At 32.5% G+C, this 26,144-nt stretch overlaps 9 protein-coding genes and 11 pseudogenes across 20 annotated transcripts, besides 7 other annotated features; 15 read left to right on the plus strand and 5 right to left on the minus strand.

The window, feature by feature from the left end:
- Positions 1 to 1,869: part of a mobile genetic element that runs on past the window's edge.
- On the plus strand, positions 209 to 865 carry TVAGG3_0009950 (annotated as a pseudogene). The gene has a single exon. A coding segment is annotated over exon 1 (657 nt).
- A 764-nt stretch (positions 1,870 to 2,633) lies between the features above and the next one.
- TVAGG3_0009960 lies at positions 2,634 to 3,789 on the plus strand (annotated as a pseudogene). The gene has a single exon. A coding segment is annotated over exon 1 (1,156 nt).
- Positions 3,790 to 6,336: 2,547 nt separating this feature from the next.
- Positions 6,337 to 6,897, minus strand: TVAGG3_0009970 (DNA/RNA polymerase superfamily; the record flags this gene model as incomplete). The annotated part of the gene is made up of 1 exon (XM_051219868.1): positions 6,337 to 6,897. The coding sequence occupies one exon, from the start codon at positions 6,895 to 6,897 to the stop codon at positions 6,337 to 6,339; it is 561 nt and encodes a 186-aa protein (XP_051104854.1).
- A 1,695-nt stretch (positions 6,898 to 8,592) lies between these two features.
- Positions 8,593 to 9,378: a mobile genetic element.
- Positions 8,593 to 9,378: a terminal%2Cinverted (terminal inverted repeat of Banshee-A1 transposon ID:TVAGG3_0009980).
- Positions 9,379 to 9,554: 176 nt separating this feature from the next.
- On the plus strand, positions 9,555 to 10,147 carry TVAGG3_0009990 (annotated as a pseudogene). Its single transcript has one exon. A coding segment is annotated over exon 1 (593 nt).
- Positions 10,148 to 10,585: 438 nt separating this feature from the next.
- Positions 10,586 to 10,805, minus strand: TVAGG3_0010000 (annotated as a pseudogene). The gene has a single exon. A coding segment is annotated over exon 1 (220 nt).
- A 250-nt stretch (positions 10,806 to 11,055) lies between these two features.
- Positions 11,056 to 24,846: a mobile genetic element.
- On the plus strand, positions 11,702 to 12,912 carry TVAGG3_0010020 (annotated as a pseudogene). Its single transcript has one exon. A coding segment is annotated over exon 1 (1,211 nt).
- Positions 13,581 to 14,066, plus strand: TVAGG3_0010030 (integrase core domain containing protein family; the record flags this gene model as incomplete). Its single annotated transcript, XM_051219869.1, has 1 exon — positions 13,581 to 14,066. One exon carries the CDS (start codon positions 13,581 to 13,583, stop codon positions 14,064 to 14,066), a length of 486 nt encoding a protein of 161 aa, XP_051104855.1.
- On the plus strand, positions 14,178 to 14,789 carry TVAGG3_0010040 (organellar and viral DNA polymerase type B; the record flags this gene model as incomplete). Its single annotated transcript, XM_001303627.2, has 1 exon — positions 14,178 to 14,789. One exon carries the CDS (start codon positions 14,178 to 14,180, stop codon positions 14,787 to 14,789), a length of 612 nt encoding a protein of 203 aa, XP_001303628.2.
- On the plus strand, positions 15,353 to 15,661 carry TVAGG3_0010050 (uncharacterized protein; the record flags this gene model as incomplete). Its single annotated transcript, XM_051219870.1, has 1 exon — positions 15,353 to 15,661. The coding sequence occupies one exon, from the start codon at positions 15,353 to 15,355 to the stop codon at positions 15,659 to 15,661; it is 309 nt and encodes a 102-aa protein (XP_051104856.1).
- Positions 16,284 to 16,757, minus strand: TVAGG3_0010060 (uncharacterized protein; the record flags this gene model as incomplete). The annotated part of the gene is made up of 1 exon (XM_051219871.1): positions 16,284 to 16,757. One exon carries the CDS (start codon positions 16,755 to 16,757, stop codon positions 16,284 to 16,286), a length of 474 nt encoding a protein of 157 aa, XP_051104857.1.
- Positions 16,847 to 17,813, plus strand: TVAGG3_0010070 (annotated as a pseudogene). Its single transcript has one exon. A coding segment is annotated over exon 1 (967 nt).
- On the plus strand, positions 18,002 to 19,150 carry TVAGG3_0010080 (annotated as a pseudogene). The gene has a single exon. A coding segment is annotated over exon 1 (1,149 nt).
- TVAGG3_0010090 lies at positions 19,305 to 20,191 on the plus strand (annotated as a pseudogene). Its single transcript has one exon. A coding segment is annotated over exon 1 (887 nt).
- TVAGG3_0010100 lies at positions 20,315 to 20,613 on the plus strand (annotated as a pseudogene). The gene has a single exon. A coding segment is annotated over exon 1 (299 nt).
- On the minus strand, positions 20,695 to 21,258 carry TVAGG3_0010110 (uncharacterized protein; the record flags this gene model as incomplete). Its single annotated transcript, XM_051219872.1, has 1 exon — positions 20,695 to 21,258. The coding sequence occupies one exon, from the start codon at positions 21,256 to 21,258 to the stop codon at positions 20,695 to 20,697; it is 564 nt and encodes a 187-aa protein (XP_051104858.1).
- TVAGG3_0010120 lies at positions 21,574 to 21,851 on the minus strand (annotated as a pseudogene). The gene has a single exon. A coding segment is annotated over exon 1 (278 nt).
- On the plus strand, positions 22,347 to 23,069 carry TVAGG3_0010130 (annotated as a pseudogene). Its single transcript has one exon. A coding segment is annotated over exon 1 (723 nt).
- Positions 23,952 to 24,410, plus strand: TVAGG3_0010140 (repellent protein 1 family; the record flags this gene model as incomplete). The annotated part of the gene is made up of 1 exon (XM_001300397.1): positions 23,952 to 24,410. The coding sequence occupies one exon, from the start codon at positions 23,952 to 23,954 to the stop codon at positions 24,408 to 24,410; it is 459 nt and encodes a 152-aa protein (XP_001300398.1).
- On the plus strand, positions 24,459 to 24,695 carry TVAGG3_0010150 (uncharacterized protein; the record flags this gene model as incomplete). The annotated part of the gene is made up of 1 exon (XM_001300398.1): positions 24,459 to 24,695. One exon carries the CDS (start codon positions 24,459 to 24,461, stop codon positions 24,693 to 24,695), a length of 237 nt encoding a protein of 78 aa, XP_001300399.1.
- Positions 24,696 to 24,846: a terminal%2Cinverted (terminal inverted repeat of Maverick-1A transposon ID:TVAGG3_0010010).
- TVAGG3_0010160 (uncharacterized protein) lies at positions 24,847 to 25,173 on the plus strand (the record flags this gene model as incomplete). The annotated part of the gene is made up of 1 exon (XM_001300399.1): positions 24,847 to 25,173. One exon carries the CDS (start codon positions 24,847 to 24,849, stop codon positions 25,171 to 25,173), a length of 327 nt encoding a protein of 108 aa, XP_001300400.1.
- Positions 25,174 to 25,895: 722 nt separating this feature from the next.
- Positions 25,896 to 26,144: part of a mobile genetic element that runs on past the window's edge.
- Positions 25,896 to 26,144: part of a terminal%2Cinverted (terminal inverted repeat of Banshee-A1 transposon ID:TVAGG3_0010170) that runs on past the window's edge.

The following is a 26,144-nucleotide window of genomic DNA, read 5'->3' on the forward strand; positions in this document are numbered from 1 at the left end:
TAATTAATTAGGTAATGGTTTTGGGTTATTCAATAATTGTTTATTGAGTTTTGGATGAAAGAATACGGTCGAGCCAAAAGTGGCTCAACCTCAAAACGAGCATTTTATGAGCTTATTAATGGTGTTATGAATGAATTCAGTCCAAAAATAATTAATTTCATTAGTTTTAAAATTATTTTTATTTTTTATTTTGTATGTAAGAACAGAAATGTCAGTCGAAGCAAAAACATTCACGAACAAATCTAATGGCGAAACATTCACAAAAGGCACTTATAATGGTATTGAAGTCTTACGTAAGACAAGGATGGTTACATTAATGCAACAAAGATGTGTCAGCAGTTTAGGAAAGACTTTAAAAGTTGTTGGAAAATAAGTCCTGGGAAGAGTATTATAAGGCATTTTGTGAAGAATATAGCAACCGCCGGAATTCCGACGGTTGGTTTTTATACAAATTCATGCGGAATTCCTGATGAAATCAAACAGGTTAGAGGAACGTATGTAGACCCAAACTTATAAACTATATAGCAATGTGGCTTCTCCAAAATATTGCATAGCAGTTGGAAAAATTATGGACTCCATAGACAAGAAAGTTCATGAGAAATTAGATGAAGAAGAACTCGAAGATACAGTAGAGAATGCTAAACATTTGTTTGAAGAAGAAGTTGGAAAAATGTGTGAAAAACAATTAGAACATGAACGCGAGATATGTTATGGTTATAGAGATTCTTCATACGAACTAGACCAATGGGAACAAGAAGATTTAAAGAGAGAATTTAGAGAATATGAACTCGCTAAGATAGCATTTGAAGCTGCAGAAAAGAAGTTAAAAGTTTGGGGTCGTTTTGTACAAAAATATTGTGAGTAAATGAACCATTTATTTTTGTCATTAACGACCAGAAATATGTGTTTACGTTAATGCTTCGGGTTATTCAATAATTATTTATTTTTGAATAACTGAAGGGGTCACCGGGTCACCAGGTGGTCACCAGGTAATTTAACTTCTATGAAAAAATGAGACAACATGACATTTTGACAACATCACAGGGGGAAAGCAGTTATGACTTATTTTTGAATAACTGAAGGGGTCACTGGTCACCAGGTGGTCACCAGGTAATTTAACTTCTATGAAAAAATGAGACAACATGACATTTTGACAACATCACAGGGGGAAAGCAGTTATGACTTATTTTTGAATAACTGAAGGGGTCACCGGGTCACCAGGTGGTCACCAGGTAATTTAACTTCTATGAAAAAATGAGACAACATGACATTTTGACAACATCACAGGGGGAAAGCAGTTATGACTTATTTTTGAATAACTGAAGGGGTCACCGGGTCACCAGGTGGTCACCAGGTAATTTAACTTCTATGAAAAAATGAGACAACATGACATTTTGACAACATTTACGAAAATTTGATGCAGTCCAAAAATAAAGTTAGTTTTAAAATTATTTTTTATTTTTTATTCCTATATAAATGACAGCAACAAACAACAGCAACAGCAACTATATTGTTTCTGATGAACAAGTTATTGATTCATTAGCTGAGGAATTAGTTGTGGCAGAAACTAAAGTCCTCAACGAAAGAATTGGTGAAAACAAGATTGATTTACATAACTACCTCAAACATGATGGAGGAAGAGGAAGGAAAACTGGTATGGCTTTATTAGTAAATAAAATTTCAAATTTAACGATTATAGATGTTGATATCAATAAATCATACAATGATGAACTTAAAGAAACAGTTAGAAAAGACATTTTATCAAAACTTTCGGATAAAGATGTTATCGTTAAAACTGCATCAGGAGGTCTTCACATTTATTGCAACACTAATTTCTTCTATTCAACCTCGAACAGAATGATTAAATGTATTCCTGCAATGATTATGATATTGACATAATGACTTCTATTGATGATTCAAAGCGTTCATTAGTGGTTATGGCTGATTCAAGAGTTCGAAAGAATGCAACAGAACCAATCAATACATACTCATTCATTCGTGGAAGTTATGATTCAACATTAACCAGAACAGTGAATGATATATTAAATGATTTGAATATTAAGGTAAGAGTTGAACAGAAGAATGAAGAAATAAAGAGTATAATGAATGAAAACAAAGATGTAAACATTGACGATAAACTTGCCCAGAGCATAGTTGATGGCATCTGTGATTTTGAAGTACATAATGATGGTGGAAACATGAATTTAGAAAAAGAAGTTACATTATTCACACTGTTTCAAGCTATTAATTCGTTACCTAATCATTTAATTAATGAAGCGTACGATAACGTTTATAATTTCTGCAATTTAACTGAAAATGCAAAAAGTAATTTTGAAAAAGCACGTAGTAGATATGCACATTTAATGACTTCTCCATTTGTTTTGGTGAAGATTCTAAAACTTTATCAAAAGGAATATTATGATGAATACGTTTTGCCTTTATTACGTAAGCCAAAAATAACATTTGATATCAAACTTGATGACTCGTTTTTGATAACAGATATTAGACGCAAGGCTGAAAATCATCAGTATAAAAACAGTTCTGAAGTAATTGAGGATTTATCACGTGTAATTCGTTTTGTAGATTGTGGAAACAAATATTTCATTCAGAAAGATTACAACATACACGACAAAATGAATCAAATATCATTTGTTCTTCAGTCAAACATGAAAGAGTCACTCAAAATGATTAAATTATTTAAAGAAGAAGGTAAAACAATAACAGCATGGGATGTACTACTAAATCAATTATCCTCATTAACCGTTAAGGGTGTTTGCTTTAAATCTGATTCCCCAGATGTTTTCTCAACGTTTCAGGGTTATAAATACAACATTCTTGAAAAGCCTGATTACTCAAAAATTGAGATGTTTATGGATTTCATTAAAGAAGCCATTGTGATAATAACGATGAAGTGTATAAATACCTTCTCGGCTGGATTGCATCAATGATTCAACATCCTGGAATCAAGAATGAAACAGCAATTATTTTGAAAGGACTTCAGGGAACAGGTAAAACAGATTCACAGACATTATTTCTGAACTTCTCGCTGGTTATTCATGTAAAAACATTACTGAAATAAGTGAGCTAACGGGTAATTTCAACTCAGTAGTTGAGAATAAAATGTTTCTTGTACTTAATGAACTCAAGAATGTAGGTGAAGACAGACTCGCAAACTTCAACGCTTTGAAATCAATTATTACGGATAATGAGATTAGAATTAACGAAAAGAATCAACCCAGAAGAACAGCACAGAATGTTGCCAATTTCATTTTCGTAACTAACAACGTCTACCCTGTCAAAATTGAAGTTGGAGACAGAAGATACGTAGTTTTAAGGGTTAATGGTAAATTCAAGGGTCAATTTGATTACTTCAAGAATTTAATGGATTCATGCACAAAGGAATTTTATGATAACCTTTTAACATATTTTATGCAATATGACCTTTCATCATTTAATGTACGAATCATACCGATGACTGAAGCCAAACAAGATTTAATAGAATTATCAACAAATCCTTTAGATGAATGGATAAATACACATTATGATGAATTGTGTGCAGGTATGACGTGTAAAAATGCTCTATTCTGCAAACCATCAGACATGAAAGACAAAAACTTTCAAATGAGCATTAAGGATAAATGTGAAAGGAAACAAAGAAAAATAGATGGTAAACAAACATGGTATTATGTTTTGAAAGAAGAAATGAAAGGATTATATAAACAAATTGAACCAAACGATAATGAGGAATCGTTTACTGACGATGAAATACCTGTGAATGCAGCTTTATAAAGTATGACTGGAATTTATTTTTGCCTTCCTCCTGTGATGTTGTCAAAATGTCATGTTGTCACATTTTTTCAGAAAAGTTAAATTACCTGGTGACCACCTGGTGACCCGGTGACCCTTCAGTTCTTCAAAAATAATTAATTATTGAATAACCCATGATGTTGTCAAAATGTCATGTTGTCACATTTTTTCAGAAAAGTTAAATTACCTGGTGACCACCTGGTGACCCGGTGACCCCTTCAGTTCTTCAAAAATAATTAATTATTGAATAACCCATGATGTTGTCAAAATGTCATGTTGTCACATTTTTTCAGAAAAAGTTAAATTACCTGGTGACCACCTGGTGACCCGGTGACCCCTTCAGTTCTTCAAAAATAATTAATTATTGAATAACCCATGATGTTGTCAAAATGTCATGTTGTCACAAACTTTAGAACGGCATAATTTAAATTTTTATTTTTATCATAAATGAATACCCCACAAGCTCAAAATTTACCACGAATCATAACAAGGGAGGAAATGATAAAAATGATGCAAGAACATGTTAAAAATAACAAACCACTAAAATTGAGAAAATGCGGTTATGCAGTAATGATGGAAAGAGAGATGTTGTCGAAGAGGAATAAAAATTAAATTTGGATTGAGTTTAAAAATTCATCTTTATTAAATTCATCTCTTCCAATCAATTTATTTATTCTATTAAATTCTTTTATTTTGCTTCACTCAGTTTAAGGATTGAACGGTAAGTTTCTAATTTTTCGATTATTTCTTTCCTCTCTTTATCGTTTTCAACCCCACCGCATTGTGGCTTCTTTTTGTAATAGCATATTTTTGATTTAATTTTGTTTAGTTTCTTTTTATATTCATTGTCTGGACTCTTGACTGCTTCGTTGTCACTCATTTCTTACGAAATAAAAAAATTAAATATTATTTAAAATATAATGAGTAATAAAATAAATCGAATTTCTATTAATTTATTGTTAACCTCAACTAATGTATTGCCGTTAATATATCTAACAAATTCAGCTATTGTGTCAAATCTTCGTCTTCTTTTTGTCATTGATTTATCAGTTTTTCCATAATCGAGATGAATCAAAACTTTATCCCCTTGTTTAAATTCATGAGCCCCGAATTAATTTGTTCACGTTTAACATCATTTAACCTTTCCATTTGCTTTCTAATATATTCCCATTCTTTTGAAATATCATTTTTCATTTCCACTGGTTTCATGTTTATTGTTCTATGCCATGTATTATTATAATAATATACTAACTGCTGTATGATGGAGTCATGATTTCCATCCCAGTATATCTGACCGTTAACCCCTAACGCATCTCTAAGAGTTCTCATTACCGCATCAACTATTTATTATGAAACGTATATGGAGAGGATGAGAAGTAAAAATTAATTTGTGGGAAATAATGAGTCATAGCTGCCTGAAATCCTTTATCACCATCACCCCTTATATTATCTACTCTTTCATGATCAAGTAAGTATTGAATAGCTCTTCTTGTTTCCTGTTCTGTTTCCCTTTCACCGGAATGCAATATAAATATCTGGTGTTAATGTTAATGGCAAATAAATAAGTAACTTTCCTTTTGAATATTCTAAATGATCGATTTCATATGAATATGGATATGGTGCAAATGAAGGGCGACCAAATTTTTTCCTTTAACGGTTGAATTTTTGGGTCAATTGGTTTTATTTAATATCTTGAAATCCTTTTTAAAATCTTTTTGTTTCTTTAATGTTTGAAATGGATATAATAAAGTGAATGATGAAGGATTAACTGAAGGAGGAGGCGGTTTTGGTGTTGCAGGTACTACTGTTGGAGGTTTTGGTGTTGCAAGTGGTTTAATTTTATCTGCTTTGATTTTGGATGATGAAGTTTTGGAATTCATTCCTTCATTAATTCTGGATGTATTCTATTCATTGTTTTAAATATGCTGTATATAAAGTTTTATACTTTCCCGCTTCGATTTATGTTGAAGGATGAATTCCAAAAGTTGATTCTTCAGTCGGGCTGAATATGGTTTAACTAATGAATCATAAATTAAAGCTTGTGCTTCATTTATGGTCTGAATGACCTGGGTGGTTTTGTTTTGTTTTTGCTCCTTTTGCTTTTGCGGCTCGGGATTATATAATTTATATAATTCATCAATATCTTCTTCTTAATACTTTATTTTTGAAATCTTTCAATTGTTTAAGCTGTGATTAGTTTTTTCCCTTTGAATATTCATTATTTTTAATTTTGTCTTTAATTTCAGAAATTATTTTATTATGATATTTCAAAATTTCATTTTCATAATATGGATAATAATATTCCATATCATCACCCGTTATATTATTATTATATTTTTGGAGATATGATTTTAATTCATAATAACTAAGAAATTTTTGATTAAGTACTAAATCATCAATTAAATTTTCTAAATCTGAGTTATCCATTTATATAAAAATAAAATAAATGTTTTAAGGGTGCCCACCTCTTTGAATCATAGTATCAAAAACATCATTAACGGTTCCTTTTGTCTCTTCTGTGGCATTTTATTAAATAAATGGCATACAACATCCATTTTCACAACACACAGCCTTAGTGTGTGCTCCTGTTAATGCAGTCTTACCAATTGTTAAGCGAGTCATTGACCCATTTTTAAATTGTAAATTAATATTCTGACCATCAAATATCACTTTATCATTTATTATATCCAAATAATTTTTAGGTGTTAATTGTTTATTTTGTCGTAAACTAACTCCTTTCATTTTTTGTGCAATCTTTTTAAAATCACTTCCATCAATTGAACCGTTGAATGATGTATAACACTTGGGGCATAAAGCAACCATGTTATCACCTTGTTTCTCAATTGCTAAACCCAATAACTTCTTCTCATGTGCTTTTTCTTCAGCTTTATTCTTTAATTTAGGTTTAAATTTCTCATCAAAACAAAAGAAATCAAAAGGTGCGAATTTGTAAATGTTTTTATCATAAAATTGTTTATCAGTAACAATTGCTTGAAATGCTTGAGTGTTAGGAAGATTTGGGTCGCCAGCGATTGCCCAATAAGATGAATCAGTATCACCTTCAATGAAATGAAAACGATTAACATTCATGCATTTATACATAATCATCGAAATAAACATCTACTTGTTTAACATTTTCAAGAATTGGTGAAAGAGCATCCATTAATTGATTGACGGTTACGAATCTTGATCCACTCATTTTCATACAAATTAAAAAAAATAAATTATTTCAAAAATGTAAGACATGAATTTTTAAGTTTATTTTTTTTATTTTTTTTATTTTTTTTATTTCATTATGTATGGGTTTAGTGTAAATGTCTTACAATTTTGAAAATTTTTTAAATCTTGATTTATTCAAAAACGTAAGAATAAAAACCGTAAGAATCATACATTTTTTACTTCATATGTTAAAAAAAATGATACAAAATCGCTCGATATTGTATGAATTCTTACGTTTACAAAAAAAGTCACAAAACCCGCAATATATACTACTTATTTTCTTTTTATTGCCTGTTTGGAGATATTCTAACAAATAATTGTTAAAATTAAATATGAATAAAGATAACTCTCCGTCGCTTACTCGATTCCGATCTTTTGCCCATAGCTTGTAAATCTTTTTAAGGCTTTCATCCATTGAGCAAGTTGAATGAAAATATTTGAATTATTTTTATTATTTTTCAAAAAAAAATCTGATTTTCTTTTTGATTTTCCAGAAACTTTGAAATGTTAAATAAATATAAATTGATTGAAAAGTGACATAGCTCGAAGAAATATTGTAGAATCTTCAATCAAAACTGAATTTTGAAACCTCTGAAGTTTTGTAGATATATTGAGAAACAGATTTACAAAAAAAGTTTCTCTCTTATTTCAATAAGTAAAATAAAGAAATAGAAGAATCGTATTAAACTTTTATACAAACAGACAAGCTCTATATTTTGCCTCTCGGTAGAAAGTCAATCGGACCAGGAACATAATTAGCATGAATTGATTCTAAGAAAGGGTATATGCAAGGTTGAACATGAAATTTGACAGGGTTTTGACCACATGCAGTTTGGTCTTGAACGACAATATTAGGATGTTGAATATATTGATTCTGTTGGTTAGGTTGATAAAAATATGGAAACTGCTGTAGCATAAACTGCCTCTGGTCAGTTATAAGGTTATCGAGTAGGAAAACAGCTTTTCTTCCTTTATTTCTTATCCGATGCTTTTTTGGTCCCTCGTGTATTCTTAATTGCTGGCTATTATCATCCACTACGTCATCAGATTCATCAGAATATTCAAATTCCTGAATATTGGCCTCGAATGACTTTTTCATCGAAATCTAGAACCAAAATAACTTTTTTTTCAGTTTTGAGATTGATAGGAAAAAATTTAATCGGATTATTTCAGATCTAAATTTTCAACAATCGTATTATTAATATCAATATTATAATATTTTTAATAAAGCACGTTATTATTTCAAACCGCCAGAATGTTTGAAATAAAATGTCAAGCCATGGAATGTCAAAACAAATAACATAACAAATGTAATCTAAATTGGATAATCTTGAAAAATTCTACTTTTCAATAAAGAATTAGCCATTTTGACAGTTTACTGGCCCTTTCTAAAATATTATTATCATGCAATGAATCTGAATAATAACCGTTTTGGATAATAGTAAAATATGGTTATTTCGTGTTTAGGTCATGAAAACAGATTATTCCCGCAAATAAGAATCATATTTTTATTGAAATTGGTCAATGTTTAAAAATTAATAATAAAAATATATGATTAATTTTTTGTTATAGACCGAAAATAGATTTTTTCGGTTTTCTCTTCAAATAATTGAAAGAATGATACTATTATAGGTTTATTATATTATATTATATAGCATATAATCATGCTATAGCCGAAAATTATAAGTTTTGAGAAGATTGAATATAACACAAATAAATTTGAATGTAAGTTAAATTGCTTGTTGTTTTTAATATCTATTTAATGAGAAATCCAATATTGCAAAATTCAAATTGAATGATTGAAAGAACAGAAAAAGTCATTCTTTTCAATTTCGAATATGTTTCATTGTATTTATAATTATATGGCAAATAAGATATTTAAACTTGATTTTGAAGGAAAATTCACAAAATTGAATAAATTCAAATAATTTTTATTCAAAAATAAACCAGTTATTTGAGTTTAATACTAATTATCTATTCAAACTACAAAGTTTGTAATTTAAAATATTTTGTGAGATCAGATTGAATTAATTCAAGGTTCTTTTCAATTAATATTAATGACCATATTACGCATTTTCGAACATTCTAAACCAAATATATAAAAATGGGAGACGAATGTTAAATTTGCTAGACATGGGGGAGTTGTCTGCAAAGTTTTAGCTCTTATCTCTAACAAAAAATTAATTTTTTAAAAAATGACCGAATACGTTTCACAGCGAGAAAAAAATAAAAGGCAAGATAGAATTTTCTAGACATAAAGAAGTTGTTTACCGAGTTTTAGCTCTTATCTCTAACAAAAAATTAATTTTTAAAAAAATGACCGAATACGTTTCACAGCGAGAAAAAATAAAACTGTACACTGATTTTAATTTTCATTTCCAGTCACTTTACTTATTATTTTTTCTTTTTTTCATTTTAATTATAAATTATTTCATAATACGTTTATTTACGTTACCATTTTCTTTATTCTTTTGAATTCCATACTAGACACTTATAGAATATTTTGATTGTTAACATACTTCATTAGAATGAATCCTTACAAAGGGTATGTCGATCGAATTTACCTAATTGGTATTTCCAATCAGATTGAAGAAGGTAAAATGACATGGGAAGAAGCTTGCACCCATGTTCCCATCGCCCCAACCCTTCAATCAAATGATTTCAAATATTTAGATGTTTCAAAATCTTTTTTACAAAATCAATTTAGCTTACAGAATATCCCATTGCTAAAGGCAAGAAAGGTCGTAGGGTCAATCCCTACGACCAAATCAAAGCTCTTGCTGTGATACATGACCACTGGGCCTTTCCATGTGGTCAAACAAAACAATGGAAACGTTTGAAATTACAACAAATTGATGTATCTTATAGAGAAGTACGCAGATACTTCAAAGAAAATCATTTCACCAAGACGCGATTAGAGCATGCCGGGCCAGAAACAGCAGTAAGATATTGGGCGCTTTCACCCAATCTTATCTGGCACGCAGATGTTCATTATTTTAGGGGTGTTCGTGGCCAGTATATTTATGGCATAATCGACAATTTTAGCCGAATCATTACGGTTTGGATGGTGAAGATGGAAAGGATGGAAAAACTGCTAAATCATGGATATGGAACCTTATAAATACTGGTTTAACAGCTGCTTCATATGGAGTTCTTCAATACCAAATCGGAAAGATATGGGCAGTACTTGGTGAAGAAGTTTTAGATGACGTTAAAAATGCTTTGAACTTCATTTCAAATGGTTCTGATACTATTAAAACTTTATCTGGTTGGATGCAAGAAACAAGGAGTCAAATAGATACTGTAAGACGTATAGCAAACAATGCACGTACGGGATTGGATACTTTACGAGAAGCACAAAATACACTAAAGGAAGCAAATGATATTCTTGGCTCAGTATCAGACATGCATGAAGATTGGCTTAAAGGTATTGACAAATCTTTAAAAAATCACAGTCAGTCTATTGCTGACTACAAGAAAAGTATAGATTTTTTACATAGTGCTATGGACGTACATGATGGAAGCATAAGGAACTTACTTAATGCTAACAATAACTTACCAGGAACTATTAAAGCATTTATAAAGTCCTTTGTAAAACCTGGTGCTCTAACATTTAGGTCTTTGAGAGCAAGAGCATTGAAGTCAAGAGATGCAGAAACTCCAACAGAACCTACAGAAGGAACTGAAACAACAGAAACTCCAGAAGAACCACCAAAACCAACAGCTAATGAAATATTGTTCGAATATTTTCCAAGGTACTCTGTTCTCATTGCATACATTCAAGAAATACTTAAGAAAGCAGACTTGACTTTAGGAGATGATGAAAGTTCTGTATATCTTTCGTTCCAGTTTCAAATAGCAGAACTTTTGAGACAGATATGCTTAATGTATGACAACATCTCTGATTTCACAAGATATGATGACGACCATGACCCCGAACACGGTGAAGAAGAAGTTTTACAAACATCCATTAAGACAGGAAAAGTTTTAACACAAAGTCTCATTATTGACACCAAAGATGGCGAAGTGGACGTTCTTCAAGAGCTGAAGAAAAATACTTCTGAAGGAGGTGGTGGTAGGCATGAACTTGAAATAAATGAGATAGAAGAGAAATTAGCCGAAAAAGCAGATAAAAACCATGTTCATTATATAAGTTCAGACGAACAGATTATAACGGACTACCATGGATATTTAACACAGGATGAACAAATAAGCACTGAAGATGTTAATGAAAGAAGATATAAATTCATTCGTGCTAAAGGTTATGACATACACTGTACTGTACAGTATGACACAGGTAAAGCACCAGAAGCATTTGGTTATAACGATGAAATTTATGCTTCATACTTCTTTGTTAACGGTGTATTAGTTGAACCAAGATTTACTTTGAGAGTTAAGGCAAAAATAACTTTTGAAGATGCTATTAAAAGTAAAGCTGACAAAGATGAACTTGACGCAACGAACAAAGTTTTGAAATCTCATAAACACAATATCTCCGATATAAATGAACTTCAAGCTACATTAAATAGTAAAGCTGACAAGAACCATACACATGAATCCTTCACTACGTTAGAGCAGACGACATAATACTGAACTATGATTTGGGTTCAAGTGCACCTTTAGAGAATCCAAGTACAAGCGTAAAGATACACTAAACAATTTAGATAACAGATGTATGAACATTGAAGGTCATGCCAGAAACTTTGAAGCATACGAACTACCAGCAATGTTAGATAAGAAAGCTGACAAAGAACATACACATAAATCCTTCACTACTGTTAGAGCAGACGACATAATATTGAACTATGATTTGGGTTCAAGTGCACCTTTAGAGAATCCAAGTACAAGCGTAAAAGATACACTAAACAATTTAGATAACAGATGTATGAACATTGAAGGTCATGCCAGAAACTTTGAAGCATACGAACTACCAGCAATGTTAGATAAGAAAGCTGACAAAGAACATACACATAATCCTTCACTACTGTTAGAGCAGACGACATAATATTGAACTATGATTTGGGTTCAAGTGCACCTTTAGAGAATCCGAGTACAAGCGTAAAAGATACACTAAACAATTTAGATAACAGTTGCAGGAATATCGAAGGTCATGCCAGAAACTTTGAAGCATATGAACTACCAGCAATGTTAGATAAGAAAGCCGACAAAACTTATGTAGATGAAAATTATGCAAAGAAGTCGGAAGTAAATGCTGCGCTTAATGGAAAAGCCGATAAAGAGCACGTGCATGAAGAATTTCAAACAATCAGGATTAAAGAAATTAAAGCATGCATCGAAATAGTAACAAAAACAGGAAGAAACGGTGCAACTGTACATGAACAAAGAATTTATCCTCCTACTTTTCCTAATGGTTTAATAACAAACAATATAAATATTGTAGATGGCAAAGGATTTATAAATGTTAAACATGAACTTCAAACAATGAAGGCTCAGATTCTTCAAACCATATATCCTATAGGCTCTATTTATACGTCGATGAATTCAACAAATCCAGCAACAGTTTTAGGTTTTGGTACGTGGAAGCAGATTGTAGATAAATTCTTATACTGTGCTAACAATTCAAAGCAAACAGGAGGTTCGAAGAAAATTAAAGAAGCAAACTTACCTGCGCACACTCATACAGGAACGACAAACTTTTCTGGCGACCATAGCCACTCATTAAGAGACCACCCATTATACAACTCAGACTATAAAGCTGGCAATGACGTTTTATCTCCATCATATAACAATTCAGCAAAAAAGACTTTTCGACCAACTGAACCAGGAGGAAATCATGTCCATACTTTCACAACAAATCCAACAGGCTCGGGTGCAGATTATATGCCACCATTTGTGACTGTATTCGCATGGTACCGCATTCAATGAACGCGCTTGAGCCTAGACCCTTTGGGTCAAGGCTTACCGTCTTGAATAAAATCTTTAACTTTACATAAATGAGCTTGAAGAAGTATTCGAACAACATCCATGGAGGTCATTTAAGAAATTCAATGAAGCTGCAAAGAGTTGGGGATTTACTAACAGAGCTGAAGTGAAAAGGTTCTTTGACAAAAATGTTGTACATCAAACAAAAATAAACCCTTACGACTACTTTTTACCAATTTACTCCAACGCTCCTGACGCATACCAATTTGACACTCTCATTCAAAGCAGAAAAGGAGGACATAAACCATTCCTCATCTTCATTAATGTTAACACTCGCAAAGCATATGCATATCCAATGAGGAATAAAGGAACTCGTGAAGTGTTAAGAGTTTTACAAAAGTTTGTAGCAGAACATAGCCCAAGTACTTTAACATCAGACCAAGACAGTGCATACCTCAGCAATGAAATCACAGATTTTCTCATTAAGCATAACATAACTCACTACACTACTGAAGACCATAACCATAACATACTCGGCATCATAAACCGCTTCATAAGAACGCTCAGAGATTTAAACCACAGAGCGAGACTTTACCGAAGAAACAATGAAACATTTTCTCGAAGTATATAATTCCTCAACACATTCTACAACATGACATACACCAAATTCAATGACACAACAACAAGAAGAAAAGTATATACAAAAGAAACGAAGTCAAACACAAAATATCAGAAATTCAACACAATTTACCCTCATTCCTGGTACAAAAGTTCGTGTAGTTCTTGACGACAAACCGTTGACAAAGAAACGTTTAAGGTTAAGTAGAAACTATTATATCGTAGACTCTACGCAATGTAATGGATATCTTATAAAAGTTGCTGACAACTCTATTGCGTTTTATCCTCGTCATAAATTAGTTGAAAGTAGTAATGGCAAACTTGCTGAAACCATTGACGAAGCAAAGCGAGGAGTGGTTATTGAAATACTTGGCTACAACATAAACGATGACACTTATAAAGTAAGATATGAAGGAGGCGTTGAAGATGTTATACCATCTAAGAACTTGAGAGAGTCGAAGCCAACACATCTGGGACCATTAGAGCGGGAGTACTGGAAAAATAAAAATAAGCCAGAAAGAATAAGAAAATTCTTCTAAACTTTTTCATTTTGTTGCTGAAAAATGACCAAATTTCATGAATTTTCATAAAAGATAAAAATAAAGTTAGTTTTATTTTTTTATTTTTTTATTTTGTATGTAAAGACAGTAATGTCAAACATTGAGTTTGAAACAGTTAGAAAGATTGACAATGACACCAAAGTGGTTAGAATTGGTGATTTAAACGTAAGATACTGTAAGAAATACAACAAATATTCTTTGTCAGACATTATAACGCCTTCTGGAAAGAAAACAAAGGACTGGGTTAGAATTGCTTCTACTCAGAAAATTTTGACAAGAAATCCTGAGCTCATGATATCGGTAAGATTCTATGGAACTATAGCATATCTCATCGACAAAAGTCATATACCAATAATTCTTCTGTGGATTGACCCGGTTGTTGGATATAACTTCATAACTTATGGCTCATTCGATATGGAACGTTGCAGTGAAGGCTTACTTTACATCGTTCAGAAACCGAAGGACTTCAATACAAAGAGATATAAGATAGGAAGAACATATAATATAACTCAAAGATATGACAGTACAGTCAATAGAGTCAAGGTTGTGTTCGTTAATGATATGAGAGCTGCAGAAACAGAACTACTTGAAAAGTTTGAGAAAATGTATGGTGCTCCCATAAAAGGTAAAGAAACGTTTGAAGTAGATGAGATAGATAAAGCTATAAAATTATTTGACGAAGTTGCTGAAAAATACATGTAAAGCGTTTATTTTTGTCTTTTGTGAAAGTCAGAAAATAACGCTAATTTTTTCCTAACAAAATTTTTATCTCGTATGTAAAGACAGTAATGACAACATCAGAGAACACAACAACTGCTATCGTTCATGAAGCCATAAATGAAGAATATGAATACATACAGTATAACAAACAGTTACGTCTCATTCATTCAGTCAAAGACGATATGTACCAAATGCAAAGTATAATGAATGCTCTTCGTTCTACAAAGCAAGCATATCATTGGTTTGAAAACCAACAGACAAAAGAACTTTTAGAAGAATTTCCTCATATGATTGCTTTGCAGAATGAAGAGATTCCGTACGAAAATCGCAAGAATTTGGCTCCTGGTTTGAAAGGTTATTATGTTCATAGACTTTTAGTAAACGCTGTAGCAACGTGGGCTTCACCTCGTTATGCTTGTTATATTTTCATGATGTTAGATGAACTATATAAAGCAAAAGATGAAGTCATTGAATCCAAAGACAAAAGCATACAGAAAAGAATACCGCGTTCAGTACCAAAAGGAAAGGAAAAGAGTTATAAGTATATGATATATACTGAAGAGTTGGAGAAAGAAGAAGACAGAGATATGGTTATGTTGCATTTAGTGAGAAGAAACAACAAGAGCTTTTACGACTTAGCTAAGATATATAAATCTGACAGAAACTGGTTCTATCGTGAAAACTTACCGATTTCAATGACACCGAATAAACAAATAAAGGAAATTGTCAAAAATACTCTTCCTCAAACACACTATGACATCAAAGGTTGCACAATACTTACATTCAAAGAAGACTTAACATTACTGAAGGAAAAAATAACAGAATATTTCGATAACTTCAAAGAGGAAGAATGAAAAAAAATCTCGTCTGGTGCCACGTTAGGACCATAGTGGAGAAAACCATGATAAAAAACAAAACCCTTCGTCAAGTTTATTTTGTTTTTACCATTTAATTGTTTCCATAAACGCTCCATGTCGAACATAATTGACGAAGAGAGAATCGTCTGATCGTCAAGTTTATTTTGTTTTTACCATTTAATTGTTTCCATTAACGATAACATTAACGATAACATAAACGATAACATTAACGATAACATAAACGATAACATAAACGATAACATTAACGATAACATTAACGATAACATAAACGATAACATTAACGATAACATAAACGATAACATTAACGATAACATTAACGATAACATAAACGATAACATTAACGATAACATAAACGATAACATTAACGATAACATAAACGATAACATTAACGATAACATAAATGCTCCATGTCAATTATGTTCGACACTGATAACATTAACGATAACATAAACGATAACATTAACGATAACATTCATTTTTGCATTAATCCTGCTGTGTTGTCAAAATGTCATGTTGTCATCATTTTTAAGAGAAGTTAATTAACCTGGTGACACATAGTGACGTGGTGACACCATCAGTTATTCAAAAATAAATTTTCTTATAAAGCTTCATGGTCTATTTCTTCAACCATTTCACTTCCTTCGTCAATGTCAATAGAAGCTTCTTCAACCTTTGGTAAGAATTTCTGTATAACATCTTTGTTCGTTATTGTCTTCAGAGATGAAGGATAATATTTCACAGATGTTTCACCCTTCTTATATTCTTTCTGTTCGGAAAGATTTAAAGCAATACTGAAGAAGTCAATGTTAGAGTTCTTTATGACAGTATAATGAGTATCTTTGACATTCACGAAGAAACTCTTTTGTTTCAAAACTACTGCTAACTCTTGTGAAGTATAACGTTTGCGGTCAATGACGATAGCTAATGGTCTGACATACTGACCAAACTTAGATTCTTTCACAAACTTCTTGTTAAAGATAACATTAACATTTGAAGCATTATTGAACTCATTCTTGATGGCAGTAGCGAGAGCATTGTATGAAAAGAACTTGCAATCTTGCATGTGTTTCATTAAAATAAAAATATTAAATTATTTTGAAAAATAACTTAAAAAATCTAATCTAATTTTTTCAAAAAATATTTTTTTATTTCCTACTAAAGATGTATCGGAAGTTGTCTAAGTTAGAACACTCGGAAATAAAACAACTTCTTACAGAAGCTAATATAGATGTTGCAAAGCATTACGCAACAAACAAAAAAGCACTCGCTGACATCCTCAATGACTATAATGGTGCAATAAGTTATGATAGAATTCATGAGTTCATAAAGCCGCAACGCGGCGAGGACGAAGTCCATGCAAGAGCATTTCCTTTAAATGACGTTGCTATTGACTTATATCATAGACGTTCAGTACCTCATGAAGTAAGAAGAGAAATGTTTGACATAACAAATGCAAACGTTGGTGAAACAAGAAGAAGAGACGACACACTGAAACAACAGAGAAGAGAGATGTTTAAGAGCGCTATAGAACAAGTTCGCAAAGCTAACGATGTCCTTCGTTCCATTGACGACAAACCAAAAGAAGGTGAGAGATGGTTAAAGAAAGATGAAGAGAATAGGAAGAGGAATGTTAAGACAGGCAATAGACTCATTGACTTTAACATCGAAGCTTTAGATGAACCAAACAGAGACTACTTACACAAACATTTCGGTAAGGTTTTCATGAGACTCTTAGAGAAGATTAAAATAAACTCCCAACAAAGATGGATGGTATGTTATAAACTTGGTGGAAAGTATGAATGTTCTACGTTAAACCTCAATAATATTGGAACATTACTACATCAGCTCTTGAAGGAGAACTTTATATCAGAGATAGAAGCAAATGCTGCAGGTATTGTTGAAATGCACTATGACTTCTTCTTGACAAACATAAAGAATCTTACTGAAATAAAGATGTATGATTTAACAGAATATGAAGGCTTAACGATGTCAGATGTAAAGAAAGGCAAACCAAAAAAGAGACCATATAGAGATGAAAGCACACTGACAAATGACCAGAAAGCCATTTTGGAAGCTCTTAAGCAAACAGGAAACCCAGCACTTATAGAAAGCTTTTGGAAAGATAATGGTGAAAAGAAGTTTTATAAGAAGAGAAGCGGTCAGTTCTGGAAGTATCTTTGCACATTACCTATAAATCTTGAACGCTACCAAATCTTCAATGAACTGAACAAAAGAACTGCAACACTTATGACAGAAGATAACTGCTTCGTTTATGCTTGCATTCAGGCTGGAGTAAATGAAGAAACTATTGACCACATGAGAGAAGTCATTCGTGTTAGAGACTTTCCTCAAAGTAAAGTACAAGAAATTTCTGACGCAACAGGTATAGCATTTAATGTTACCATTGGTTACTTCAATGACTCAAGACATAATGAAATAAAGAGATACATACCAAAAGAATGTGAAACTGTTCGAACTATTGACTTACTTCTTGTTGAAGACCACTACATGCTAAATGAAAGATTACCAATGACAACATATTTCATTCGCAACTATATAGAAATCTTGAAGGAGTGTGGTGGAATGAACATTGAGAAACAGATGAAGATTTATACAAAGAGAGAGAACAAATATATTGTTCGTTATGATAGAACAACACCGTTATGGGATGTTATGAAAACATTGTGGGAGTGCAAATATTTCGAACCTATTTCTTATGGAGAACTTTTCACATATACGACTGACTTATATAAACAGAACCTTGCACCATTTAAAGATTTGACATATGCTCCAAAGTATTGTGTACAACTGAAGAAGAAAGCCGAGTCAAAAGAAGTAAATAAAGCTAAATGTAAGTTCATTCCTGAGCACGTTTTCTTTGCTGACTTTGAGTGTAGCACTGATGGAGTTCATAAAGCTTTAACATTGTTATGACAGTGAAGATGGTTCAGTGAGTGAAAGCATTTGGGGTCAGAACTGTGCAACAGAATTTTTGGAACGACTTCCTGACAAGAGTTTAATATATTTCCATAACCTCAGTTATGATATAAACTTCATCTTAAGACACATGACAGAAGTGAAAGGAACTCCCATCATTAAAGGTTCACGAACAATGCAATAACTGGCTATATAAAGGAAGCAATCATTATTAAAATTCATACACTGTTATAAATAAGAAGCTTAAACTATTTCCTGAAATGTTTCATTTGCAGTGTGGTGAAAAGGAAGTATTTCCGTATCAATATTATTCAAGCTCTTTTTAGCAAATGACAACAGAACTGGTGTCATTTCTGAAGCGTGTAAGTTTATCCGGATGCGATACGTTCATGAAAAACATAGATTCCATCAAAGGTTGCAGAATAGATGAAAACCACTTCGACTTAGAAAAGTATAGCACATTTTATTGCAAACAAGATGTAAGAATTTTAAGAGAAGGTTTTGTTAAGTTCCGCAATGACATATTAAAGAATTTGATTTAAACGTTTATGACTACGTTAGTATTTGTTCTATTGCTAACAAATTGTTTGAGAACAGAGTGTACTTCCCGAATGGAAATTTATATGACCTCTCAAATAAACCAAGAGAATTTATTTCACGCTGTATTCAAGGTGGAAGATGTATGCTGTCAGATAACATGAAACAAAAGAGCGAAAAGAAACTCATTGCTGATTTCGACGCTGTTTCATTATATCCATCAGCTATAGCAAGACTTTATACTTTAGAAGGTATTCCAAAGGTTATGAAGAAAGAAATGTTAAGCACAGAGTATCTCATGAGACATTTATTCGATGACGACCAAAAGGAACCCATTGGTGAAAAGTTTATGTCTGGCTTCTTTGTTCTCATTAAGATAACAGAGATTGGAATACATAGACACTTTCCTTTAATAGTTTGTGACCCTGAACTAAATCCAGAACTTAACGTTCCCAGAAGTTCAAACACTTGCTGTTTAATGTATGTTGACCATATAACATTACAAGACCTCATAAAATATCAAGGTGTCAAATGTGAAGTGTTGCAAGGATACTATTACGATGGAAACAGAGATATTAGAATAAGAGATGAAGTAAAGAAGTTGTTTGAGTTAAGGTTAAAGTATAAGAAAGAAGGAAATCCTTTGCAAGAAAATATAAAGCTCATTCTGAACAGTATTTATGGCAAAACTATTCTATCTCCTATTGAGTCAAAAATAACCATAGTAAATGACAAAGATGCTATAAGATATGCCATCAGAAACTACAACCATATAGTGAAGTTCGAAGGTTTGGATGGTTCAGATAAAACTATTTTCAAGCTAACGAAAAGCATTTGCAGACACTTTAACTTCTGTCCACTTGGTGTTAACATTCTGTCTATGTCGAAGAGAATAATGTGAAGTATTCTGTACTGCTGAAGATATGGGACTTCAAATATTTTACCAGGACTGTGATAGCATGCATATTTTCAATGAAGACATACCAAAGCTTGCAGCAGAGTTTAAGAAGAGATACGGTCGCGAACTTATAGGAAAGAACCTTGGTCAATTTCATTCTGACTTCGCAGAAATAACACCTGGAAAACAAAGTTTAGCATACAAGTCAATATTTTGTGGAAAGAAGACCTACATAGACTTACTCACTAACGATTTAAATGAAGTTGCATTCCATGCACGTTGCAAAGGTGTCAAACAAGACGTCCTTGCTTTAACAGCAAATGAAATGTTTCCTGAAGCTATACAATGCTATTACAATGAAGATAAGAACATTCACATACCTGTTGGAACATATGACAAAGACTCTGAGTTCAGTTTAATGAAACTTTACAAAGCACTTCATGATGGTCAAGAGATTGGATTTGACTTATGTAAGTCTTCTAGTCCTTGCTTTGCTGAAAAGTTTAACTTCTCAATAACGACTAAAACAAGCTTTATTCGTAAGTTGAAGTTCTGAGGTCATTTATTTTTGTCAGCAATGAGGTCATTCGTGATAAAAATAAGCCGCTAGCGGCAAGGGCGAAGCCCATGTGGTCATTTACAATACTGCGATGGTAGAGTTTAAGAGTTGTGCTTCAATGTAGAGACAGTCCTTATGGTCTGGAGGTAAGAACACTGGGCAGTTATGGTCATGAGTGGAGAACATGTCTATCCAAAACTCACGATTGAAGCCAGTTAATTTATAGTATTTAGGGTTAGGAAGTGGTGAAGTTCTTGTATGACCAATGAACTCATTTTCAACTCCCTTACTTAAGTTTGAATATAATATAGCTTGCTTTCTATCCCAAATGCCAGGTGTTACAATCTTTGAAAATTCATTTTTCCTCGGAAGCATTGCATCATAATTGAAAACATTCTTGAAATCATCACTTGGTTCAGAGATTTGAAATCTTATACGTAATGGATTTTCTTTCTTTTTAGCTACTTCATTGAATGGTGAATATATAACAAACTGACAGTCATGAGTTCCATCTTCATTTTCATTAAATTCATAATGAAAGTCTATAAGTTGTGGCTGACTACCTTCTTCTTTCAGTTGTGCAAGAAACTCACGTAAAGGCTGTAAAGTTTGTACTTCAATGTTGAACTTTTTCTCGAACATCTCATTAAATGAAATCATACATTGCAACAATGTTGTATCGTCTTTAAAGTATTTGTATATGTGAATGTTTTGGGCGCTTAAAGACTGTTCGTCATTTTCTATCTCGACTTGAAGTATAAAGTCAACCTTTCTGAAAGCACGTGTTATATACATATGTTATGCCAATGTACTTCTCTTCATTTATGTTCACAATCCAGTCTGTTGGAAACTTAAACGTTACTCTGTTCCCCTTTATTTTGACGTCAGGGTTTTCACTACTGAACGCAACAGATAAAGGTATTTGTCTATACATTTAGTTCGATAAAAATAAACCATTTACTCTTTCTTTGCTTCAGCTTCTTTAGCTTTTGCTTCAGCTTCTTCTCTTCTTCAGCTTCTTCTCTAGCTTTCTTCGCCAGCAAACGTGGGTTCTTTTGTCTTCCAGCAGCTAATGCAGCAAGTTGTTTTTCACTAAGTTTTCTCTTTGGTCTCTCTGGCTTTTGTTCTTGTTTTTGTTCCTTCAGTTCGGATAAAATTTGCTCACGAATTTCTTTCTTCAATGCTTCAACATCTATGACCCCTTGGGTCTTGTCCGTAGGGCTTGTCTGAGTCATTTGACTGCAGATAAAAAACAAAATTAAAACTTTAACCGATGTAAAATGAGCTTGTCAAAATCAGAGCGAGAGTCTATTATATTAAATGACGCAAGAGGAATACAACATCCTTTCTATTACGTAAGTCAGAGTAAAGATGGTAAAATATACGTAAGAAAAAGAAAGGTTCCATTAGCGAATGCAGAAAGCGACAACATTAAGGTGCATGGCACCGAGGGCGAAGCCCATATAAAACCTTCTGTTCAAACTGAGCCAAAAAGAACAGAAGAAAAGAAGCCAGATGTACTTTCAATAACGAACCAAGAGCTTATTGCAAAGTTCGTGAATTTCATTGAAAAACAAACCGAGTCAAAGAACCTGACGCCAGTGAAAGAAGTTGAGACAAAAGAGAATGTACAGTTCATTGAAAATGTCAAGAAACAACTTCCACCACGAATGCCAAGAAGAAGAGTGAGAATAATGAAGTAAATAGATATTTTTATCTGAAGTAAATACATGCAGAACGAACAGCTAAACGAATTTACTCCAGCAGAGCATATTCATCAGATTCGCTCATATTTCGATATCATAGACAATGCAGTTCAAATTGGTGACACTAATAGAAAATATTCTGACGCAAAGATTCCATCACAACCTGGAACTGCTAAAGATAACACATGGGTAACATTCAATCTCTCACCTCCTGGTGAAAATATGTTGGACCTTTACAATACATTCATTACGTATAAAATGGAAGGTCAATTTATTGTAGATAAAGAAATTGGTTCAGGTTCCAATAAAACAAACCCACCAGGATTTTGGATTGGTTTCGATGACGCTTTCTATGCAGTTGCTGGATATCAAATCCTTGCAAATGGTCGTATCGTATATTCTCAAGACAACGCAAGAGAAGAAGCATATATAACTTCAAACTCACAAACTACCGAACAAATAAAGAAAGTAGATGTTTTCTCAAAGACTCGACATGAAGATGTATGGAGTCATTCGGGAACATGCAGAACAGGACAAATTGTTAGTGGTCCAATTACAGCAGGAAAATCATTTGATTTTAAGCTTCGTTTAAGAATTCCTGTTAGAAGATTCCTTCCATTAGAAGCTATTCGATTTATTCCAGCTTTTGCAGGAAACATTCAGCTTAAAGTAAAGTTCAGTAGCGACGCCTTACAATGCACATCTATATCTGTAAATGATATCATTGCTTTCAATCCAACTCTTAAAGTTGCATTTGCTTCAGATTCAAATCCACCGACAAATAAATTTGTTCCATGGAATGAACCATTCACTATGATAACGAAGGCAGTAGAAGCTAGTGGAACAGTTACTATTACAACTGTAACCCAGCAACTATTTCGAACAAAGATGGATTTTAATGAATGTTTCATTCATCCAAAGTCATTCTCTTTAGACCCTAACATTTATACAGAACTTGTAGAACATTATACAAACGAGGCTTTATGTTTTCCTGTTAAAGTTATGGATTGGATTCCTATGGACGGTTCATTCTCAAAGAATACAGATAGTTCAAGTGCAACATTTACAGCAGCTTATACGCCTATTAATGTTAAAAGTATTTGGGCACTATTTAGAAAGAAAGACAACTATTATGTTAATTTTGAGAACCCTAAGTTTAAATATCTTCAGCTTTCCATGGGAGCTTATGGAAATATGCCTGCAGAACCTGAAAAATCATATGGACCTGTATTTTATGAAATGGTTGCGAACGCCCTGCAATACAAACAATGATATGATAGGATTTAATGAAGATGTTATGAGGTCATTGGTGGATGATGGTAGTGTGGAACATAAATGGGATAGCTATGACAACACACATTTCTTATGTGGTTTTCCAAACAGAAGTGGACTTTTGCTTCCAGTAAGGTCAAACATCTACTGCTCCAATAACATACAATTGTCTGTTAAAGGACCTATTGAACTAGCAACTGAAAATGTACCAAAGCCACTTATTGGATTTATGAGGGATTGTTGCTTTGCATTCAGGTGCGTGCTAATGGCATCCCCATAATAAGATTAGATGACTATAACTTAGCTACGGACGACAGTGAGGAATAAAGGATGAACGTTTATTTTTAAAGCTTATAAATGAGTTCTTCATCAAGCTCTCGTGAACCTTCACCATCTATGAAACAAACTTTACCAAACGATTATGGAGCACCTATTGAATATTTCTTACGAGCTGCACAATGGCAAAGAGCAGTCTCACCAAGGTTAGGTGTTCCACCAGCTCCTGTCAAAAATAGCATTTGGTCAAGTCCTTATATAAGATATGGTCTCCCACTAGGTTTGCTAGCTACAGCAGGAGCAGTTATGATGTTGAAAAGAAATAAAGCAAATGTTGTAAATAATACTGAAGTAGCTGAAGTTAAACAAATTCCAACACCTTCGCCAAAACCAACGCCTTCACAAGCAAAACCTTCAATGACTCCTGAACCTATGGAAGTACAAACTCCTGTTCAAAAGTCAACTCCTAAACCGACTCCAACATTTAAACCAGAACCTACTCCTCAAATAAATCGTAAAACTCCTGCGTTTCCTTACTGAAAAAATAACGTTATTTTTATTTAATATTAAAATTTTTATTTGATTGAAATGACAAATAAAGTCACTGAAGCAATGAAACAAAAGTTTTTGGTAGAATACATTAAATCAGGAACTATTCCAGAAGGTTTTTACATTCATACTATGAAGGATGGTAGAGTTCAGTTTAGAAAGATAAAGCAACCATTAGATAAAGAAGGTATATTAAGGAAGATTAAACTTCATGAGGACAACATTGCTGAACTTAAGAAGAAGTTAGAAGAGTTGGAGAAAGGAAGAGAGTTATAAAGCAATGAATTCAACAGGGTAGAAATGAGGTTAGAAATCGGGTTAGATATACCCTTCTACCCTAAATTTATTTTTGGGCTATGTTTTCATACGTGTGAGGGTGGTGATATCATTAATTTTTAAGTTTATTTTTTATTTTATTTTTAAATAAATGACGAAAACTATTGAGATAACAAACTACAACGGTCATGAGTTCAAGAATTTGTTCTTCGTTCCTCGTGAAAATACATTCTATCAGATACGAGGGAGAAAGGGTAAAGTTAGTTTGAGCGTTTATGAAGGAATGAAGAATGGAAAGTTTATACAAGCATACGATACAAACGGTAAACGTGTTTCATTAGCTTTGTCAAAACTTACTAACATTTATTTTGACAGTGACTTTGACTCTGACGATTGGAGCGACAGCAGCGATACTGAAGAATATGAAGTATTGTGTGAAGCACAGCAATGGGAGGAGTTGCAATACTTTTGTAAGTGAGAACGTTTATTTTTACAGTAGTGAAGTCGTTTGTGAAAACGTTAGTGAGGTTAAGTGGTTGGCGGCTTTATAAATATTTAAGGTTAAGTTGGTGTTGTCGTTTGTGTTGTAAAATATACGTTAACGGTTTTGTAAAGTGTCAAATTCACATATAATGGGTAAGGAGGCGCGCAGTGCCTCAGTACACAATATATGTATACTAACTACAAATTACACGCCAAATCAAATGTATCAGCTGAAACCGAAATACACAAATGCAGATACAGAAAGGTTGTGGCAAATATGGGATACAGATACAGGCATGACCGCTGTTGACACATTCACAGCGTAATAATAAACATAATTTTTTAATTTCATTTTTAACAAGTTTTTTTAAATGTATGTAATGAATAATTCATTAGAATATGATAATGCACATTGTAACAGAATAGAACAATCACCAAATTTTTTTTGAAATTAAAAATAAAAGTAAAAAGTATAAAGTAATCTAACCAAAAAAGATATTTAAAAGAATTTTGGAAAAAAGAATAAGGATAATGATATTATTTTAGATACACAATCGATGTACTGAAGAATAATCCGGTAAAATGATGATATAAAATTAGATTTTTACAAGTAGCTAAAAGAATAAAACTATAATATAAAATAAATGAAGTTTAATGAAACAATAAAGGTTAAATAAATAATAAAGATTTTTATTTTATATCAGTATTGAGAAGAAGTAACAGCTGACACTTGGTAGACAACTTCTTTATGTCTAGAAAATTCTATCTTGCCTTTTATTTTTTTCTCGCTGTGAAACGTATTCGGTCATTTTTTAAAAAATTAATTTTTTGTTAGAGATAAGAGCTAAAACTTTGCAGACAACTCCCCCATGTCTAGCAAATTTAACATTCGTCTCCCATTTTTATATATTTGGTTTAGAATGTTCGAAAATGCGTAATATGGTCATTAATATTAATTGAAAAGAA

The sequence above is a fragment of the Trichomonas vaginalis genome, chromosome IV (assembly GCF_026262505.1).
Source record: "Trichomonas vaginalis G3 chromosome IV, whole genome shotgun sequence".
NCBI classification, from domain to species: Eukaryota; Parabasalia; order Trichomonadida; family Trichomonadidae; genus Trichomonas; species Trichomonas vaginalis.